The 10000-nt window shown below is 55.1% G+C and overlaps 1 protein-coding gene across 1 annotated transcript in view; it reads left to right on the top strand.

Annotated features, from left to right (window-relative positions):
• The window catches only part of LOC132808759 (von Willebrand factor A domain-containing protein 7-like), an 82926-nt gene extending 74664 nt beyond the window's left edge, over positions 1 to 8262 (top strand). Inside the window, exon 16 of the mRNA XM_060822203.1 lies at positions 8221 to 8262. Within this exon, the coding sequence (XP_060678186.1) occupies positions 8221 to 8262 (42 nt within the window). The remainder of the gene's footprint in view (positions 1 to 8220) is intronic.
• The last annotated feature ends 1738 nt before the right edge of the window (positions 8263 to 10000 follow it).

Below are 10000 nucleotides of genomic sequence, written 5' to 3'. Positions count from 1 at the left end.
TGAGATAGGGAGATAGAGAGAGAGAGAGAGAGAGAGAACATCACAGAGTGGGAAAGGAAGAGAGAGATGATAGCAGCAGGGACAGAGGGGCCGAATGGAGAGAGAGAGAGAGAAGAGCACAGAGTGGGAAGGGGAGAGGGGCAGGCAGTGAGGAGAGGGCCGAAGGTTGGACACAGACACAGCAGGCTGGCCTGGGAGTAGGGCCTGCAGGTAATCACAGGCACAGGCCAGGGGTCAGGCTGCAGTGGGATGGAGACACCATCAGCTCAACACCACCCGGGACCCGGGACCCAGGAACGACTCACTGAGTGATCTCTCTCTTCAATCCACAGTGACCTCCAGCAATCAGGAGCAGTTCACATACGGTAAGGACCCACTGACACACTCACACTCACCAACACACACCAACACACACACACACCAACACACCTACACACACACTCACTCACACACACACACACACACTCACGCACACACTCACACACACTCACACACACCAACACACACACACACATCTCACACACACTCACACACACCAACACACCTGCACACACACACCAACACATACACACAACAACACACACACTCACACACACACCAACACACACACACTTACACACACACACACACACACTCACACACCAACACACACACACTCACACACACACTCTCACACACACTCTCACACACACACTCACACACACACCAACACACCTGCACACACACACCAACACATACACACACCAACACACACACACTCACACACACACCAACACACACACACTCACACACACACTTACACACACACACACACACTCACACACCAACACTCTCACACACACACACTCATACACACACACTCTCTCACAGACACACACCTTACACACACACTCACACACACACTCTCTCACACATACACACACACACTCATACACCCACACACAAACACACACACACTCACACACACACTCACCGACTTACACACACTCACACACCAACACACACACTCATACACACACACTCACACACACACACACTAACACACACACTCACACGCATACTCTCTCACACAGACTCACACTTGCTACACTGTCGGAGGGTCAGTGCTGAGGGGCGGGCACTGTCGGAGGGTCAATGCTGAGGGAGCGCCGCACTGTCAGAGGGTCAGTGCTGAGGGAGTGGGCTCTGTCGGAGAGTCAGTGCGGAGGGAGTGCCGCACTGTCGGAGGGTCAATGCTGAGGGAGTGAGCACTGTCGGGGGTCAGTGCTGAGGGAGTGGGCACTGTCGGAGGTCAATGCTGAGGGAGTGGGCACTGTCAAGGGGTCAGTGCTGAGGGAGTGGGCACTGTCGGAGGTCAATGCTGAGGGAGTGGGTTCTGTCGGAGGTCAATGCTGAGGGAGTGGGCACTGTTGGAGGGTCAATGCTGAGGGAGTGGGCACTGTCAAGGGGTCAGTGCTGAGGGAGTGGGCACTGTCGGAGGGTCAGTGCTGAGGGAGTGGGCACTGTCGGAGAGTCAGTGCTGAGGTAGTGGGCACTGTCGGAGAGTCAGTGCTGAGGGAGTGGGCACTGTCGGAGGGTCAGTGCTGAGGGAGGGGCACTGTCGGAGGGTCAGTGCTGAGGTAGTGGGCACTGTCGGAGGGTCAGTGCTGAGGGAGTGGGCACTGTCGGAGGGTCAGTGCTGAGGTAGTGGGCACTGTCGGAGGGTCAGTGCTGAGGGAGTGGGCACTGTCGGAGGGTCAGTGCTGAGGTAGTGGGCACTGTAGGAGGGTCAGTGCTGAGGGAGTGGGCGCTGTCGGAGGGTCAGTGCTGGGGGAGTGGGCACTGTCGGAGGGTCAGTGCTGAGGGAGGGGGCACTGTCGGAGGTCAGTGCTGAGGTAGTGGGCACTGTTGGAGGGTCAGTGCTGAGGGAGTGGGCACTGTCGGAGGGTCAGTGCTGAGGTAGTGGGCACTGTCGGAGGGTCAGTGCTGAGGGAGTGGGCACTGTCGGAGGGTCAGTGCTGAGGTAGTGGGCACTGTAGGAGGGTCAGTGCTGAGGGAGTGGGCGCTCTCGGAGGGTCAGTGCTGGGGGAGTGGGCACTGTCGGAGGGTCAGTGCTGGGGGAGTGGGCACTGTCGGAGGGTCAGTGCTGAGGGAGTGGGCACTGTCGGAGGTCAATGCTGAGGGAGTGGGCACTGTCAAGGGGTCAGTGCTGAGGGAGTGGGCACTGTCGGAGGGTCAGTGCTGAGGGAGTGGGCACTGTCGGAGGGTCAGTGCTGGGGGAGCGCTGCACTGTCAGAGGGTCAGTGTTGAGGGAGTGGGCACTGTCGGAGGGTCAGTGCTGGGGGAGCGCTGCACTGTCGGAGGGTCAGTGCTGAGGGAGTGGGCACTGTCGGAGGGTCAGTGCTGAGGGAGTGGGCACTGTCGGAGGGTCAGTGCTGAGGGAGTGGGCACTGTCGGAGGGTCAGTGCTGAGGGAGTGGGCACTGTCGGAGGGTCAGTGCGGAGGGAGTGAGCACTGTCGGAGGGTCAGTGCTGGGGGAGCGGCCGACTCTGTGTTGAACCTGAGTGATATTTCCTGATGATGATCATAAAGAGTGAGAGAGCTGACCTCTCCCGTCCAGGGCCCAGTATTCGCTCCTCGTTACTCTACCTCCACTCCCTGGCTGTGTGTGGGATCTTGCTGTGTCCAAATTCCTTGATGCAAGTCACCTCGCTGCGTATTACACATCAGCTCAGACGAGGAGTCAGCGTCCCTCATGTTCCTCACCGTGATTTCATCTCTTCACAGATTACGATACTTTGCGAACAACCGGTCTTATTCTGGCCGTGGTCATGTTTGTGGCTGGAATTATCATCGCTTTGAGTAAGTGTGAATTCAAACTAACTCCAGAGAAATCCTCTCTCTATCCTGTCTCCCAGTGCTCATCTCTCCAGGACATTGGTTAGGAGGGTCATGTTGCGGCTGTACAGGACATTGGTTAGGCCACTGTTGGAATATTGGGTGCAATTCTGGTCTCCTTCCTATCGGAAAGATGTTGTGAAACTTGAAAGGGTTCAGAAAAGATTGACAAGGATGTTGCCAGGGTTGGAGGGTCTGAGCTACAGGGAGAGGCTGAACAGGCTGGGGCTGTTTTCCCTGGAGCGTCGGAGGCTGAGGGGTGACCTTATAGAGGTTTATAAAATCATGAGGGGCATGGAGAGGGTAAATAGACAAGGTCTTTTCCCCCTGGGGTGGGGAGTCCAGAACTAGAGGGGCATAGGTTTAGGGTGAGAGGGGAAAGATATAAAAGAGACCTAAGGTGCAACTTATTCCCCCAGAGGGTGGTACGTGTATGGGATGAGCTGCCAGAGGATGTGGTGGGGGCTGGTACAATGACAACATTTAAGAGGCATCTGGATGGGGACATGGATAGGAAGGATTTGGAGGGATATGGGCCGGGTGCTGGCAGGTGGGACTAGATTTGGTTGGGATATCTGGGTCAGCATGGACGGGATGGGCCGAAGGGCCTGTTTCTGTGCTGTTACAGCTCCATGACTCTATCTGACAGAAATTTACCTGCACATCCACCAATATCATTTATTGTATCCGTTGTTCCCGATGCGGTCTCCTCTACATTGGGGAGACTGGGCGCCTCCTAGCAGAGCGCTTCAGGGAACATCTCCGGGACACCCCGCGCCAATCAACCACACCGTGGCCCAACATTTCAACTCCCCCTCCCACTCTGCCGAGGACATGGAGGTCCTGGGCCTCCTTCACCGCCGCTCCCTCACCACCAGACGCCTGGAGGAAGAACGCCTCATCTTCCGCCTCGGAACACTCCAACCCCAGGGCATCAATGTGGACTTCAACAGCTTCCTCATTTCCCCTTCCCCCACCTCACCCTAGTTCCAAACTTCCAGCTCCCCATGACCTGTCCTACCTGCCCCTTCCCACTCCACCACCCTCCCCTCTGACCTATCACCTTTACCCCACCCCCCCATTCACCTGTTGCACTGTCAGCTACCGTCCCCCCCCCCAATCCCCCACCCCCTCCCCTTTTCCTGGTGAAGGGTTTATGCTGGAAACATCGATTCTCCGGTTCCTCGGATGCTGCCTGTCTGGCTGCGTTATCCCAGCGTCACACCCCTGAGTCCTGCCACATGTTAGCACAAGCCTGGAGATTGACCGGATCTCGGCTGTATATAGACATAAAACATAGAACTTGGAACAGTCCAGCACAGTGCAGGCCCTTCGGCCCTCGATGTTGTGCTAGCCTTCTATCCTCCTCTATGGTCAGACTAACCTCCATCCCCTTCACTGTAACGTCACCCATGGGCCTATCCAAGAGTCGCTTCAATGTCCCTCATGTCTCTGACTCTGCTCCCACCACTGGCAGTGTATCCCCCCCCACCCCCCACTCTCTGTGTGAAGACCCTCCCTCTGACATCACCCCGAAACCTTCCTCCAATCACCTGAACATCCTGCCCCCCCCTCGGTGATAGACATCCCCACCCTGGGGAAAGGTTATCCGCTCTGTCTCTGTCTCTCATCGTCTTGTCACCCTCTGTCAAGTCCCCCTCTCATCCTTCTACACTCCAATGGGAAAAGTCCTCGCTCCCTCCACCTTTCCCCATCAGACACACCCTCCAATCCAGGCAGCATCCTGGAAATCCCCTCTGCACCCTCTCTAAACCTTCCACATCCTTCCTATAATGAGGTGACCAGAACTGGACACAATATTCCCGGTGTGGTCTAACCAGGGCTGTGTAGAGCTGCAGCAGGACCTCGCCGCTCTTAAACTCAATCCCCCGCGAATGAAAGCCATCACACCGTCCGCCTTCTGAATAACCCGACCCAGATCAGCTCAAAACAAACGTGTTAATCTGTAAAGGGGATGCCCTGCTGATGAGTCACTGACTGGGTTGTGAAATGTGAAATCTGTACTCCCCAAGGTCCCTCGTTACTAATTCGTAAACAACATCAGTTCAGGACTGATATCAAAACCCACCAATATATCACCAACACGACGAGAAACAACTGAACCTCCTGCAGAAACTCAGCAGGTCAGAGAGCATCAGAGAGGAGCAGAGCCGATGTTTCAGATCCACATCAGCTTCCTCAAGAGCCCAAGATATTATCTCGGTTTCTCTCTCCACAGACGCTGCCAGACCTGCTGAGTTTCCCCAGCAGTTTGGGTTTCCGTTACATTTTCCCACATCCACAGAACGTGGCTCTTGGTTTCAGTGTTACACCTGAACACGCTGAATCCCAGTGTTATCCACACGGGGTCAGTGCTGAGGGAGTGGCACTGTCGGAGGGTCAGGGCTGAGGGAGTGGGCACTGTCAGAGGGTCAGTGCTGAGGGAGTGGGCACTGTCGGAGGGTCAGTGCTGAGGGAGTGGGCACTGTCGGAGGGTCAGGGCTGAGGGAGTGGGCACTGTCGGAGGGTGAGTGCTGAGGGAGTGGGCACTGTCGGGGGGTCAGTGCTGAGGGATTGGGCACTGTCGGGGGGTCAGTGCTGAGGGAGTGGGCACTATCGGAGGGTCAGTGCTGAGGGAGTGGGCACTGTCGGGGGTCAGTGCTGAGGGAGTGGGCACTGTCAGGGGGTCAGTGCTGAGGGATTGGGCACTGTCGGGGGGTCAGTGCTGAGGGAGTGCTGCACTGTCGGAGGTCAGTGCTGAGGGAGCGGGCACTGTTGGAGGGTCAGTGCCGAGGGAGCGGGCACTGTCGGAGGGTCAGTGCTGAGGGAGTGGGCATTGTCAGAGGGTCAGTGCTGAGGGAGTGGGCACTGTTGGGGGGGTCAGTGCTGAGGGAGTGGGCACTGTCGGAGGGTCAGTGCTGAGGGAGTGGGCACTGTCGGATGGTCAGTGCTGAGGGAGTGGGCACTGTCGGAGGGTCAGTGCTGAGGGAGTGGGCACTGTCGGAGGGTCAGTGCTGAGGGAGTGGGCACTGTCGGAGGGTCAGTGCTGAGGGAGCGGGCAGTGTCGGAGGGTCAGTGCCGAGGGAGTGGGCACTGTCGGAGGGTCAGTGCTGAGTCAGGGGGAGTGGTGAGTTTTGTGATACCTGTGGGAGCTGACAGCAGCAAAAATGAATTCCAATCCAAGAATAAACGGATGAATGTGAAGGTATCCCTGAGGAAGTTTGTAACTCAGTGTGTGAGAGAGGAGATGGGTCGATGGATGTCCAGTGAGGACTCTCTGTGTCAGTGAACACTCTCCTAACTTGGAGACCCAGAAACGGTTTTCGAAATGATAGTATTTCGCTGGATCAAGGCGTCTCAGACGCAGATTCACAGATTGTATTCAACAAGACTGAGGTGACAACACAGAACGCAGCTCTGTGTAGATTTCTCCCTCGGACACGACCTTAACCCAGGCACCTGTTCATTTTATATTCACAGGTAAGAAATTTAAATGTGGGAAGTCTGCAAGGTAAGGTTCAAGATAAGGTTCATCTCTCATAATCTGCACCACTGCCTCCACCCTGTTCAATGGAACACCCTCTCTACACTGTCCCCCCCATCAAACACCCCCAGGGACAGGGACAGCACGGGGTTAGATACAGAGTAAAGCTCCCTCTACACTGTCCCCCATCAAACACCCCCAGGGACAGGGACAGCATGGGGTTAGATACAGAGTAAAGCTCCCTCTACACTGTCCCCCCCATCAAACACCCCCAGGGACAGGGACAGCACGGGGTTAGATACAGAGTAAAGCTCCCTCTACACTGTCCCCCCATCAAACACCCCCAGGGACAGGGACAGCACGGGTTAGATACAGAGTAAAGCTCCCTCTACACTGTCCCCCCATCAAACACCCCCAGGGACAGGGACAGCATGGGGTTAGATACAGAGTAAAGCTCCCTCTACACTGTCCCCCCCATCAAACACCCCCAGGGACAGGGACAGCACGGGGTTAGATACAGAATAAAGCTCCCTCTACACTGTCCTCCCATCAAACACCCCCAGGGACAGGGACAGCACGGGGTTAGATACAGAGTAAAGCTCCCTCTACACTGTCCCCCCATCAAACACCCCCAGGGACAGGGACAGCATGGGGTTAGATACAGAGTAAAGCTCCCTCTACACTGTCCCCCCATCAAACACCCCCAGGGACAGGGACAGCATGGGGTTAGATACAGAGTAAAGCTCCCTCTACACTGTCCCCCCATCAAACACCCCCAGGGACAGGGACAGCACGGGGTTAGATACAGAGTAAAGCTCCCTCTACACTGTCCCCCCATCAAACACCCCCAGGGACAGGGACAGCACGGGGTTAGATACAGAGTAAAGCTCCCTCTACACTGTCCCCCCATCAAACATTCCCAGGGACAGGGACAGCACGGGTTAGATACAGAGTAAAGCTCCCTCTACACTGTCCCCCCATCAAACACTCCCAGGGACAGGGACAGCACGGTTAGATACAGAGTAAAGCTCCCTCTACACTGTCCCCCCATCAAACATTCCCAGGGACAGGGACAGCACGGGGTTAGATACAGAGTAAAGCTCCCTCTACACTGTCCCCCCATCAAACACTCCCAGGGACAGGGACAGCACGGGTTAGATACAGAGTAAAGCTCCCTCTACACTGTCCCCCCATCAAACACTCCCAGGGACAGGGACAGCACGGGGTTAGATACAGAGTAAAGCTCCCTCTACACTGTCCCCCCATCAAACACTCCCAGGGACAGGGACAGCACGGGGTTAGATACAGAGTAAAGCTCCCTCTACACTGTCCCCCCATCAAACACTCCCAGGGACAGGGACAGCACGGGTTAGATACAGAGTAAAGCTCCCTCTACACTGTCCCCCCATCAAACACTCCCAGGGACAGGGACAGGGACAGCACGGGGTAGATACAGAGTAAAGCTCCCTCTACACTGTCCCCCCATCAAACACTCCCAGGGACAGGAACAGCACGGGGTTAGATACAGAGTAAAGCTCCCTCTACACTGTCCCCTCATCAAACACCCTCAGGGACAGGGACAGGGACAGCACGGGGTTAGATACAGAGTAAAGCTCCCTCTACACTGTCCCCCCATCAAACACTCCCAGGACAGGGACAGCACGGGTTAGATACAGAGTAAAGCTCCCTCTACACTGTCCCCCCATCAAACACTCCAGGGACAGGGACAGCACGGGGTTAGATACAGAGTAAAGCTCCCTCTACACTGTCCCCCCATCAAACACTCCCAGGGACAGGAACAGCACGGGGTTAGATACAGAGTAAAGCTCCCTCTACACTGTAAACCTTTTGTCTTTCAGTGTGAATCAGACACAGACCGCAAAGACCCCGATTCCCGGTAAGTGGCTGAGACCCCCCAGCCCACCCACCCAGCCTCTCCCACCTCCTGCCCTCCCCTCGCCCCCTGAGCCAAATCCCCTCTGACTCCTGGACACTTTACTGGGATCACCCTGACCCCTGACCCCAACCCTAATCAACGTCCCTGCACCAATACTCCATGCCTTACCCCCAACCCCATGACGAGTTACCCCACCCTGACTCTGACCCCTGACCCCTGACCCCAACACTGAGACTTAATGCCCTCCCACAGCCAGATCTTGGCCTTACCCCTCACCTTTGACCCTGACTCTCATCCACACCTCGAACACTATCTGAAACGTTCCCCTCAATTTAACCCTAAATCTTTTCCAATACCTAAACCCCAACATTAACCCCCTACACCCCACATTAACCCTCTCACCCCACATTAACCCCCTACACCTCATATTAACCCCCTACACCCCACATTAACCCCTACACCCCACATTAACCCCTCCACCCCACAATTAACCCCCTTAACCCCCACATTAACCTCTAAACCCCCACAATTAACCCCCTAAACCCCCACATTAACCCCCTCACCCTACATTAACCCCCTACACCTCACATTAACCCCCTACACCTCACATTAACTCCTACATCCCACATTAACCCCTCCACCCCACAATTAACCCCCTTAACCCCCACATTAACCCCTACACCCACATTAACCCCTCCACCCCACAATTAACCCCTTAACCCCCACATTAACCTCTAAACCCCCACAATTAACCCCCTAAACCCCCACATTAACCCCTAAACCCCACATTAACCCCCTACACCCCACATTAACCCCCTACACCCCACATTAACCTCTAAACCCCCACAATTAACTTCTAAACCCCCACATTAACCCCTATACCCCCACATTAACCCCCTACACCCCACACTAACTCCCTAAACCCCCACATTAACCTCTAAACTCCACATTAACCCCTAAACCCCCATATTAACCCCCTAAACCCCCACATTAACCTCTAAACTCCACATTAACCCCTACACCCCACATTAACCCCTACAACCCACAATTAACCCCCTAAACCCCACATTAACCCCTTAACCCCCACATTAACCTCTAAACCCCCACAATTAACCCCCTAAACCCCACATTAACCCCCTCACCCTACATTAACCCCCTACACCCCACATTAACCCCTAAACCCCACATTAACCCCCTACACTCCACATTTACCCCTACTCCCCACATTAACCTCTAAACCCCCACAATTAACTTCTAAACCCCCACATTAACCCCTATACCCCCACATTAACCCCCTACACCCCACACTAACTCCCTAAACCCCCACATTAACCTCTAAACTCCACATTAACCCCTAAACCCCCACATTAACCCCCTGAACCCCCACATTAACCCCCAACCCCCCACATTAACCCCCTACATCCCACATTAACCCCTACATCCCACATTAACCCCTAAACCCCCACATTAATCCCCTACATCCCACATTAACCCCTACACCCCACATTAACCCCTAAACCCCCACATTAACCCCCCACATCCCACATTAACCCCCACATCCCACATTAACCCCTCCACTTCACATTAACTCCTAAACCTCCACATTAACCCCTGAACTCCCCAAACCCCATTAGCCCCAAAACTCCCACACTAACCCTAAGCCCCAAAATTAATCCCCTAAACTCTCACATGAACCCCCTAAACCCTGCCACCTGGACCCCAACTCCCACTAAATGAAACCT

The sequence above is a fragment of the Hemiscyllium ocellatum genome, assembly GCF_020745735.1.
Source record: "Hemiscyllium ocellatum isolate sHemOce1 chromosome 38 unlocalized genomic scaffold, sHemOce1.pat.X.cur. SUPER_38_unloc_3, whole genome shotgun sequence".
Taxonomy (NCBI): Eukaryota; Metazoa; Chordata; class Chondrichthyes; order Orectolobiformes; family Hemiscylliidae; genus Hemiscyllium; species Hemiscyllium ocellatum.
The sequence above is the reverse complement of the archived record's forward strand: the minus strand, read 5'-3'. Positions and strand labels throughout refer to the sequence as shown.